The 12,581-nt window shown below is 42.3% G+C and overlaps 1 protein-coding gene across 1 annotated transcript; it reads left to right on the forward strand.

The window, feature by feature from the left end:
- The first annotated feature begins 388 nt into the window (after positions 1–388).
- LOC101862914 (mucin-17) lies at positions 389–12,295 on the forward strand. The gene is made up of 2 exons (XM_005111469.3): positions 389–810; positions 4,595–12,295. The coding sequence occupies exons 1-2, from the start codon at positions 801–803 to the stop codon at positions 10,639–10,641; spliced, it is 6,057 nt and encodes a 2,018-aa protein (XP_005111526.1). The 5' UTR covers positions 389–800; the 3' UTR covers positions 10,642–12,295.
- Positions 12,296–12,581: the final 286 nt, after the last annotated feature.

Genomic DNA, 12,581 nt, shown 5'->3' on the forward strand with positions numbered 1-12,581 from the left:
AAGACAAGGTTGTTTCTTTTGGAAAGAGATTTGCATGCAGTGGGCTTTTTTGTACAACCAATTTTGTCAGCACCTTGTTCTATTTACTCATGCCAGTTATTGAAAACGAGTAAAACTGAAGCTTGAGTTACAATCAAGACAGTTGAAATGTATTAATTGTCCACAATCCTAAGGCCAAAACAGGTTCAGTCCCAATGGGTGTTACCGCAGAGCTTCCACCCGCTTCTCTCATGTTGTAGCCAATCAACGCCTTTCATCTAACTCAACTTGGCCCCGCAACAGCCAATTGTCTATCTAAACGAAAGTCACATGAGAGTGACGTACACAAAGGTCGGGCGAAACGCTTTTCATTGGCAGAGTTGGAAGGCCTCATTTGCATAACGAAACCGGAGTCGAGGCGGGGAGGCCAGGCAGGCAAGAGGCAAGAAGGCTGTGTTGATGGCGATCGTGCACACAAGTGAAGCCACACATGTTTTGATCAGTGACAGCCGGCCAAACCGAATATGACATGGATTTTCCTATCCATACTGTGTTTGTAAATTTTACTGTGGACTTGGAACTTGGTTGCATTCAAGAACGCTGAACAAGGAAAAGACCAGCCAGGATTGTGTACGAACTTTGTCGAAGCATTGGCTGGGGTCTGGAGTTGTCCATTTTACTCGTTATGACGTCAGTTCTGAAATAAGTGTGGATAAAAACCGCTGTGGTCAGTACTGTTGCTGAACTGAACTTTTGAAATTTTTTATTTCCCAGCGACAATTTACGTTGGACTCAGATCAATACTCGGATGTGTGGACAATATGAACAAAGGTGAGTGACAATCAACAGTGAACCCGATTGATTATTATTTACCGTCATTGGGCGTGATGTGCTCCATTTTCATTGGTCGATTTCTGCACAACAATGGTTCTGTCGTTTCATAGGCCTTGGACGCCTTGGTAATTTTGACACAGAATTCACACTAGGCCTCCACACACGAGGTGCGTGTGTTTGGGACCAGTTTGGGTTTGGTTGTTGTTGTTTTAAAAAAAATGTTTTTGTGGAAGCTGCGTTGACTATTTTAGATTAGTAAGTTTAGGCACAAGTCTATTCCTAAGGCTCAAAAGGCAGAGGTAAGCAATTCAATTAATTTACAGCAGTAGTGACAGATATAGTGATTCCTTCATATTAATTATTCTAGATATCTATAAGGGCCAAGGGGACGGGTAAAGATGTAGGTTTGGGCGGGTGGCTATTCTAACTATTTAGATCTAGCCTACATCTAGATCTAGTGTTATCGTTGGGAGGGGGGGGGGGGGGTGGCACATAAAAATATAGGAGGACCTGCTTCATTGTTTTGTAATATTCCTGCAGTAGTAAAATAGGCTAGTCTGCCAATAATGATGTTGCCATTCCATTCTCTTCTTTCTTTTCAATTGATGCTCACTTCACTTTGCCTTGTGACTCTATTATAGAATGTTTTGTCAGGGTCATCATAATATGATAGTTTGATCATTATGTTGGTATCGCAGCAAGGAATTGATGTGTGTTACTGTTACCCTGGCGCTCACTTGATAATGTAGATTAAATATATATATTATAGAATACTTTTACTTTTTAGTCCTATATGACTGCTTGGTTTTTGAATATTGTTGGTGAAAAGCAGCTCTTATCATCATGGACCAAAGTAAAGTGAAAATCAGAACATATATTGTCTATAGATCTATTACCATCTCTCAACATATATATTATATTGTCTATAGATCTATTACCATCTCTCAACATATATTGTCTATAGATCTATTACCATCTCTCAACATATATTATCTATAGATCTATTACCATCTCTCAACATATATATTGTCTATAGATCTATTACCATCTCTCAACATATATTGTCTATAGATCTAGTACCATCTCTCAACATATATTGTCTATAGATCTATTACCATCTCTCAACATTAATTGTAGAATGTCAAAATTGGAAAAATATAAAAAATCAGGTAGTCAATGTTTTATAGAGTTTGATGTCTTTCAAACCATGTTCTATAGAATTCCTCTTCTAAATTAGTAAAGGATAGGCCTAGACAGAAAAAGCGATGATGGGCATCAAACGAAAGGATCACTGTCGAATTTAGCACCAAGTAAAAATAAAAATAAAACATGAGGCTAGATCTGACGAGTCGCACGCTTAAAATAGTGCTCAGTATTGCGCGACAATGCGCGATAGTTTCAAACGGAAGTACGACCGACTTGAAATAAACAAACCTGGCGGATTTTATAAAATTTCAGAGACAGAAGCGTCAGCCTACAAAAATGATAGGCGAAATAAAGAAATTTAGCTTTTTGCAGCAAAACCGTCTCAAAACTGAAAAAACGAAGGGCGTCAAGATCTGGAGAATATTTTAAAGAATCTTTTGGCGAAAACCGCATGTCGATCGATGCAGCCATTAAAAAGCCTTTTGAATAGCAAAATTAGGCCACCACAAATAGATAAGAGATGACTGTCCAAAAGTCCCGCCTGCCTTAGAAGAGCACTTTTCTCTTTGACAATAGGCAATCTTGGACGGGTTTGATTGTGTACTGTGCTATTTTAATTACAGTGGAATCCACTTTAACGGAAATATGCAGGGACATCGCATTTGCCTCTGTTTAAAAATGGGTTTTGACTTTTGAGAGGTTGCTCAAATTTCCGTTAAAAATATTTGTGATATAGATCTAGATACTGTTTTCTTTTGGTTTACTGCTGTTTACGGATTTTATATTAATCTGTTTAAGCGGGCTCCACTATACTACATTGTGTCACGACGTGGTGGAATCAGGCGCTCGTCAATTTTTGGGCATGTGGAGTTATTGCCATCATCTTGAAGCTTGTTTCATTTGTCTCTATATATTTCGATGAAAACACTACCCATTTTTCTTTAATAGAACTTGAGATATTTCTGATTGAAGAAGATGGGGGGCACCAGGTATCTAAAATAAAATTAGTGCAGCAAGAAAATGGCCACCAAAATTTGGTTATTTACATAGCCTGATAGTCCGTGGAAACTGACTATTAAAATTTTTTTTTGCTTGTAATCAACGTTTTTCAGTAAAACCCACACAGAAATGGGTTCTTAAAGGAACATAGAAGGTGTTAAGAAAACAATTTTTCTATAAAAACTGCCAAACCAGCGGAAAAATGCCAATTTCTCCTTTTTCATTATTTTGACGAGCTCATGGTTTCACCAAGCTGCCTCAAGATTATGTTGTCAGCAAGTGGTCTGAGTGTCGATGGTAGCCTCACATTGTTAGGCTACCGGACTCGAAATCATGAGATTGCGGGCTCGGGGGTTCGAACCTAAGCTCCGTCCGATGTTGTGTCCTTTGGAATGGCACTTTACATGAATTTCCCGCTTGGCTCGGTCTTTTCAGAGATGGACGTTAAACTCAGAGGTCCTGTCTCTTAAATAATCTAATAATGTTGATAGGGGCGTTAAACCAATTCCATTTTACCATTTTTCAATCCGGTCTGACCCCCAATTTGCTGATTGTTGTTTGGTACTGGCAGCATGAAAATATTTCTTGCTGGCGTTTGCAATGTTTTTTAAATGACTGCATGGTCGGTTGGCGGATGATACATGTGGTGTTGTCTGGAGCAGACCTAACATGATCAAACATCTATCGTCCTTTTATCCGTCCTCTTTCTTTGATTAATGTTACTCTTCAGTAACACCTTGAATCTTTGGCACTTATATGATGACCTATTTGTGTTGCTAGTGTGATAAAACTCTGACCAAAGTAAGACTGCGAGTGGTGGTGCTGAAGCTGGAGATCATTAGAAGTGGGTATGAAGCTTTAGTTCTATGAAGTAACGTTCATTTTGTTTATTGAACAAAGTGAGGAAAAAGTGTAAAGGAGTTATTAATATATGTATTCAAACTGTCTCTCTCTTTTTTTTTTACTTGTCTTTTTTATGTCATGTGTATGCATTGGTATTATTTAAAGATTTATATAATTAGTTTGCAGGCGGTTTGCGAATGCTCAGATATGGTTTGCTCCTTTTTTATCAAACTTGTCGTCCTGATCTCTCCTGGGTTTTTTTGGTATGTGTTTGTTACTCTCTTGAAACACCTCTAACCTACGGGACTTGTATGACCTTAATGTGTTGCAAGTGCCGTAAAACTCTTTTTATTAAAACTGAAACAAAAGTTTAATGTGAGAACTTCTAAGGCTTCAAGTGCTAGTATTTCATTAGTCGATTGCTTGTTTAAAAACTTATGTTTCTCATAAATTTACTGTCATTGGCAAGCTATTAAAATGAACTAAGCGTAGAAAGCAAAATTTTTCTGGAGAGAAAAAAATAATCGTTTCATTCTTTTATTAATCAATGAATAATTGTTATATATATATAAAATTTAGGTTTGTTTAGGTTTTTTCTTTTTTCTAACATTATGAATTTGAATTTCGACAAAGTATTTTTTTGAGCACTTGCAACCAATAGAGACAAATTAAGAAACTGCAATTTTTTTGAAATTTCAAAATATTATATATTTAGGACATTTGAACAGCTGACTGACGATATAATGTTTTTTGAGTGTGACTTACAACTTTTGCTCTTATTCTTTATTTTCAGAGAAGTCTGCTGTGTTCCAGTGCAGCTTTTGTAAGACCAAATATCCATCTCCAGCCCAGTTGGAATCGCATCAGCTCAGCTGTTTTGTCATTGTCAAGCAAGAAGTTGGGGCTGAAGAAGAACATGGGAACATCGCACAGACTGACAACACAGACTCACCCCCCGACAGCTGCACTTCCAGTAGCCGTGATGCAGTCCAGGATTCTATTTCATGCGTCAAGGAAGAAGTAGATGAACAACTCTCCACAAACATTTGTTCACAGAACAAGGAAACAATGTCTCCAGTTGCAGAGACCTCGCTTTCCGAGAGCGCAGAGCGGCGTAAAAGTCAAGTACCGCCGGTAGTGGGTGCAGAAAAGAAGTCAAAGGAGAAGCCGGGGCAGGAACAACCGAGGACGGAAGAAGTGGCACGGCTTCCAACACAGCAGCCTCATCCCATACCACAGCGTGTGAGGAAGAAAAAAGAAAAAACTGAAATTCCAACAAAGATGAGATCTCTCCGGCCAAAAGGGGAGGAGCCATTTGCCATGCTTTATCGGAATATCAGGCCAGCTACCAGCAGTGCTGTGACCTCATTTCTGCCGGGGACTGCCACTTCTGTGAGGGCTGGAAATCCAACTCTGAGCAACCCTTCGTTGATCTCAGTTGGTGCTCCTAGCAGTGTTGTTCAAACTCCGGGGACAGTGTCAATCAGTTCTGCTAATGATCAGAGCATGTCGACTTTCTCTTTCGGGCCCACTTTGGTTGCTCCTTCGTTTCAGTTCCCAGCACCTGCTCCCAATGTGCAGATGTCACAAGGAGCTGGCCCTGTACTGAGTTACTTTCCTTCCATGGCGATGCCCATACATGGTTTGAACACAAATTTCCAGTTGCCTTTGGCAAATTTTCAGCCAAACATGTTTATGGGTGTCAGCTCTGCACCGCTGTCAATGACAATGCCTGCCACAAATATCAGGTTAGATGGCACGGCTCCTGTCTCCGAGAATCTCATAAGTTCCTCACAGGGCCTACCACAACCTGCCACGCAGAGCTCCCCGGTCTCGTCAACAGGGAGTGCAATGTCTAATGCTGCTGTCCATATTTCTTCCCCCATAAGAATCCCTGTAGTTGTAGATAAACAGTTGATAAGTCAGCCGACAGTGAGTGTAAGTAGTACATCGAGTGCTGGCATCCCTGTATCTTCGCCTCTAAAAAACCCACTTGTAGTAGGAAACGAGACTGCTAATCAACCACCATCACAGAACACAGTACAAAATGCAGCTTTCGCGGCCTCTTCTGTCTCAAAAATTCCTTTGGTGGAGAACCAGCTAGTTCTTGTTGATGCTGCGCAGATTTTGACTCAAACCCACATTAAGTCTCCGGTTGCTGCTGCCCCTAATTTTCTTCCCGGTAATAACATTACACATGCTGTTGTCGACGGCCCTTCGTCATCCCAAGCCATGGGCCAGCCAGTGCCTGTACTGACATTACCATCAAATGTACTGGGCACAGTGGAGAAAAGTGCTATTGTTGATCCAGCACCTCCGAGGCTGATGCCGACTCCAACCAACAGAAAAAATATGGAAACAAATCCTCCAACTGTGAGGCAGCCGCGGAAAGGAAACAGAGTCCCTAATGTTGTGACCACCACTTCACTGTCAGTGAAATCTCCGGTTCAGAATGTGTTGTCCCGTAAAACACTTGGCGGTGCAAATCTTTCGGCTATCTCATCCCCTCAAACATTAAATGTGTCGGGACTATCCTCACAAAAGAATGCTGTAAGAATCGACTTGTCTTCTCCTGAAACGAAGCCTCATAGCGGCGCTGTTGCTAATAGCCCTTCTCTGGACATCCCTTCTTCCTTGAAGAACAGTGAAAAACGGCCACCAGATGCAGGTGAAAATTTGAAATTAAGTAACAGTGAAAGTACTCTCAGCAAGACTCGGAGCTTGAGAGAACGTCAATGTCCCAGCACAGTAAATGGTCATCTATCAGCTCCAAAACCGATTTCTCCAGAGAAAAACGCTAATTCCAGAAAAAAATCTGGGTTCAAAAACCTCAGATCTACCTGTGCTCGCGGCAACCAGCAGAAACCATCCATGAAAACCAAGCCCCATCTTCTCTCCCACGGCAAGGGAAGCTACGACGCACAGCAAGCACAGGCAATAGATCTGACGGTGAAGAAATCTGACAGTTCGATCAACGCAACCGTATGTAGCCCCAGTGTGAAGCCCGCACCTAAAACCTCCTTACCAACACCGCAATTGCAGGAATATGCTTTAGATCTGACCAAGAAGAAAACGGAGCCCGCAGCAAAGCCAGATGAGCCTGTATCAGAATCCCAGGTGTTGAAAGAGGGAGAACTTTCTGCAGCAGTCACTTCTTCTGTCACGGAAAATACATCCTCAAATAAAAAAGATTCAGGCCGGGTAGTTGCTGTTCACTCGGTGAGAAAACGTGCCAGAAAACGTAAGGCTTCTAACCCTTCTTTTAAACCTGTCACCGAGATTTCCTCCCAGACAAAGGATTCCTATCCTGTAACCCCAGCTCCCTCACTGAAGAAACGGGCCAGACGCCCAAACAAAGCTTTTGCATCCTCTGAAAAAACAAAGATGAAACCAGCAGTGGTGACTCCTGTGTCGAGTTCCCTGACCACATGTTCTTCGGTCAGCAACAGTGTATTCACCGCCCCTCCTTCGGGTGTTGTGCTGTCACCCTCAGCACCCAGCACCCCCACCCCTTTGGTGAACTCGAGTTCTGTCGCCGTTACACCAACAGCTATTTTCCCCCAGCCAAACAGCAATTTTCTGGTTACACCTTCCTTCCTGCCTTTCACAGGGAACAACGAGAACAATATCACAAATTTCCAGCTGGCAAACCAGGGGTTCCCTCTTTCAAATGTGCATGACAAACCAGGAGCAAATGTGGTTTTGAATAGCCCTCCTTCAGCACAAAATATTTTACTTCAAAACATCATCAACAACCATTCGAGCATGATGGTTCCGTGCCCGGTCGTCATGAGTCATTCACCTGTGTTTCTACCTCCACTGTCAGTACCTCTGGCCTCTCTCCCCGTGCCATCGCCTCAAGTTTCAGTGACTTCCTCTTCAGAGCAGTCGTCATCATTGACTCAGGGTACGAACCAGTTAGCTTTGCAGTCTCCAGTTTCAGTCTTAGCACCCTCGCTGTTACCTCAAGGATCGGTCCCTTTGACTCAAACAAAACCCTCACCATTACTTCAAGGATCAGTGTCTTCGCCACAAAGACCCTCACCCTTACCCCAAGGATCAGTCCCTTCGACACAAACAAGAAAGCTGTTGCCAAAGGTATCGTCATCGTCCAGTCAGGGGCTAAGGCCCCAAGCATCTCTGCCATCACCACAAACCTCAGCTCCCTCGGCCCATGTGTCGGTAGAGCCACCGCCCATGTTAGATAAGCTAGCCAGCTTGACAGCGCAAGTGTCAGTTCAGTTAACTTTGACAAAGGTGCCTTTATTGTCCTCGGTAACAGCAGTGTCAAAAGTTCACTTATCACCCGCCCTTATGACGTCCTCAAAACAGATTTCTGCTCTGGATACTAGTGCCCCAGCTCCGTCAGCTCACAGCCCACTTCTGACTCCTGGAAGAATGACAGTTGGCTTGCCTCCTGGTGTGGCCTCAACTTCACCTGGTCAGGGGAAAAAACTGTCGCAGAAGAAGACAAGAGCATCATCAAATCTCAAATCCATGTCAACTACACAAGTGACCATGTCGTGCACTCAGGAACCGGTTTTGTCCACACACGTGTCGTCATCTCGTACTGCTCCACTCGGCCCTCAACGAGGTTGGGGAAAAGATTCAAGACGTAAGAGAAACAAAAAGGTATCAACAGTGCAGCAGGGCATGCCAGACAGAGATGGAAGCACAACCAAAGCAACTAGGTCTACACCTAGAGAAAAAGTGGGAAGTGAGCAGATCTCCTGCTCTCCTGTTAAAAAGGTTGATTTATCGCCACAAGTGGAATCTAGCTCAGAAACCAAAATGTGCTCGGCCAGTCGTGAAAAGCGAGTAGATGCTGTCATGAGTCCTTTGCCGGTCCCACAAGTGTCAGATTCTGCACGGATTACAGCGCCAGGAGGTATGTCGGAGACCAAGACGATGCTGGTGGGTCCTCTGACTAAGGAGGATGTGAACAAGATTCTGTTAAATCCTTCTGTCCTTCAAAATGTAGTTAGCGTCAGTGGAGACTTGGTCATAAGTTCGAAGGCAATTGTGGTTCCATCCTCTAACGGCCCCCAAAAAGCGTCAAATTCTGGACTCGCACTCAGTCCCATTCCATTTGCTCCAGTGCTGAATGCATCTTCAAGCACTGCACCTATTCCGATTGCGCCCTTTCCAGCTTCATCAGTTGGACATATTCCAATCGCACCTATGCCAGCAACAGGGGTTCTCCTCCCCCACATTCCCCCCCTTCCATCAGCATCAGTTGTCGTCTCTTCTGTTTTTACCCCTCAACCCTCGGTTGTGGTTGCACCTTCCACTTTTGCTTTTTCCACGCTTACTAGTCCAACAAAAAATGACACCAGTGTTCACAGAAATTCATCTCCTAAGGTACACCGGCAGATGTCTTCCAGGAATACACACTCATCTGTGTCACATTTAATGACACCCAAGTCTTCAGAGGCTGATGTTAGTTTTGGAGTTGCAAAACCCACAGTCAAAAGACGTTCACCGAGCGAGCACCGTGAGCACAAGAGAAAGAAACGTCGAAGGCTATCGACTCTGAAATCCTCAACAGGCCGGAGTCCCCAAGACTGTGAGGGCTTGGGTAAAATGAGATCGCCCAAGAGGAAATTCCTGTCTGAGAAAAGACGAGAAGAACTGGCAAGGGAAAGGACAAAAAATGCTGGTATATTCAACGATGAAAGTGAAAGACAGGGGCCACTGAGCACAAATCCACGTCTTACTTTTGTGGGAAACATTGATTTGTTGACTTCGGCATTAAAACCAGCCTCTGTCGCTCTCACACGCTTGGTTGTGAGTGACAAAGAACTAGAGCGAGCAACAAGAAATTGTTTAAACAAGAAAAATTCTGACTCACTCTCACTACAGAAAGATACACACGTGTCCAACAAGAGCTTTGGGTCTCCTAGCAGAAAACCCCCTTATAAAAAGCGTAAAATAAGACGTTCAAGAGAGTGGCTGCCAACGGGAGAAGTGAGCATCCTAGCTGCCAGAGTCCAGTCGCAGGCCGGAGCGGGCAGCGGCCATGTTGAAGTCACCAGTCAGGCTTCCAGGAGAAGTCGCAGAATTCGGCAAAAGCCAAAACTTGACTACGCTGATCTCGAGCGACGGCCGTTCAAGGATCTGGAGGGAGAGATAGGAGGAGATTCTGACTCTGATTTTGAGTCGTGGAGGGATGATGGGAACTTTGAGATAGTAGTAGAGCATGATGTTGAGGAATATAGTGAAAATAATTTTGGTCTCGCCAATGGAATAGAACCAGCTGTTGTGTCCGACATCAAAGAAGAAGACATCAAAGATCTCAAATCAGTTGCGCCACTGTCTGCCAAAAACTTGGAGCAGGTACCCTCTGAAAATGCAGACCCGTTGACCAGAAATGCATGTGAATCACACGTCGCATCTCCAAACCATACAGCCGTCAATCGTGTCATGTCAGGAAGCCAGGTAATCTCCTTGGAACCAAACGGACGCATGTTGCCACAGTCTTGTGAGAGTATGAGCTCTTCTGCCCCGGTGAAGCCAGATGACGCTGAAGGCTGCGATGAGATTGTTCCTTCTAACAATGAAGAGCAGAACATTCACTACAGCTCCGAGAGTGAGAGCGACATATTTGAGGATGCAGGAACTGTTCCCGAAAATGAACCAGAGAGGAAAAAACTGTTGCGTAAACGCCAGCAAGAAGTTGTCAAGTTTTTGTTGAAACAGGCAGGCAATTTCACCACAGAAGAAGAAGGAGATTGCCATTATTGTAATATTTGTAAATCTTATAAGACCAATGGTGTCTTCAGCTTGTCCAAACATTTGAACAAACACTTGAATGGTACATTGAAGGCGCCCTGTGTGTGAGGTCCAACTTTGTAATGAGCAGTAGGTATGTCATCAGCTGATGGTATGCCATTGATATGATGAACAGTTAGTCAAAGTGACATTTATGCCTTTGGAAGTACTAGAACTAATGAAAGCTAAGAAAATATTGTCGCCCTCATTCAGCATTGTAATATGTCAAAATTTTAGGAAAATGAAAATCAAGTAGATTGTAGAGTTTGATGAGTTGCCTCAACTGGTCCAAGTCTCATTCATCTTCTTAAAATTTTAAAAATAGAAACGGCTTGAGACAAATTATAAACATTCTGTATTAAGTTAGTGTCCTGAGCAAAATAAAAGTTTTTTGCTGCTCTTGAAATCATCTTATTTTGACATATGACGATGATCAACGACGGCGACAATATCATCATCAGTGATCCTTTGGAACCTCAGTAACTCGAATTTTAAAATTGTACAGATGAGACAAAAAAAACTGTCTAACATTGTTAAGTTTACCCTTAGGCAGTCAGATTTTTGTCAATGGCTGCTCCGGTGAACCTCTCTAAGGTGTTATCGAGGTAAGAACGGGGCAGCGCGTGGCTTTCAGTTGCTCTAGAACAACCTCGCTATCTCTGGGCTGTCTTTAAAATGCACTTGTTTAGCATGCCCTGTGTTGTTTTTATGATGTTCTGATGGCCTGTCAGTGAGCTCTTTTGTTTTTTAGAATATGTTTTTGGCGAATGAAAATTTCTATGACCCTCAACACATCGAGTATGAAATGGCCGCATGGAAGAAGATAAGGAGGTTTGGAAGATGATAACAATTTTCACTGGCCTTTTGCGCATGATAAGTGCTCTCTTATAGCCTTGGTGTTACTTAATGAGGTACAAAGGGTCAGACATGTTGTTACGGTGGATAGCGAGGTTTGCACTCAATTCAAAGTGCGTTTTTGAGCATTTGAATCTACATTTAATATTTATACACATTGTGTATCAAGGTATCAGGAATCTTTTGGTGAAACAAACCAAAACCTAACAGGTTTTTGCCCAAAATTCGAGTTAATGAGTTTCCGTCAGAGCTTTGACAACATAGTGGAGCCCGCTTAAACTGAACAGGGTTGGTCCGCAAACAGTGACAAATGGTAAACTGAAAGAAGAAAATTCCAGAAATTTGGAAAATATTCTTTTTGGGCAAGACCTCTTTAGAAACCAAAATTATTGGCGCTCATATGACCTTATGCAGTTGCGAGCGCCGTAAAACCCTCTACTATGAAAATAAAAACCAAAATTGGGCTAAACAGAAGAAGAAAATCCGGCAGTCGTGCAGATTTTGGTTTAAGTGGACTCCACTGTACTTTATAAAGAGGGAAATTTGGCTACAGAATATGTGTATGTGTTTGTGTGTGGGGGGGTTGTCTATCAGATTTTCAGTCAACTGGATAAATTTCAGTTTTGACTGTCCACAAGTATTATCAAGTGCTTTCATGATCATTGTTATTTATATCGTAGTCTTAATGCTATGATGAAAGTGTATGGTCTTTGCTGCTTTATGTGTAGTGAATATAATGTGTATATATATATATATTATTTTTGTGTACATTGTCTTTCTGCTTTTATTATGTTAATAAGACGTTAGAAGTGGAATCAAACTCTCTGTAACAGCCACCTATAACTAAGAATTAAACAAATGAGCTGTATGTGCTGTTTTGAAGTGATCTTTTTTTAGTTTTGGTCCCATGTCCTATTTTTACGGATGCCAGATTGTTAGTAAAGTATTACATGTATGTCTTGAAGCCATATATAAAAGGATAAGGACATTGTTTTGGTAGCAAAAAATCCATGCTTGATCATTTTGTAGTGATCGATTCTGCTTCCGATAGGACATTCACCTTCATGAAAAATTGAAACTAAAAGAACCCTTTCAAACTACTCAGGTAATCATAAATTCCTTTAACATCATATACAGTATCTAAATTGTGCTGC

This window comes from Aplysia californica, unplaced genomic scaffold (assembly GCF_000002075.1).
Source record: "Aplysia californica isolate F4 #8 unplaced genomic scaffold, AplCal3.0 scaffold01063, whole genome shotgun sequence".
Classification (NCBI taxonomy): Eukaryota; Metazoa; Mollusca; class Gastropoda; order Aplysiida; family Aplysiidae; genus Aplysia; species Aplysia californica.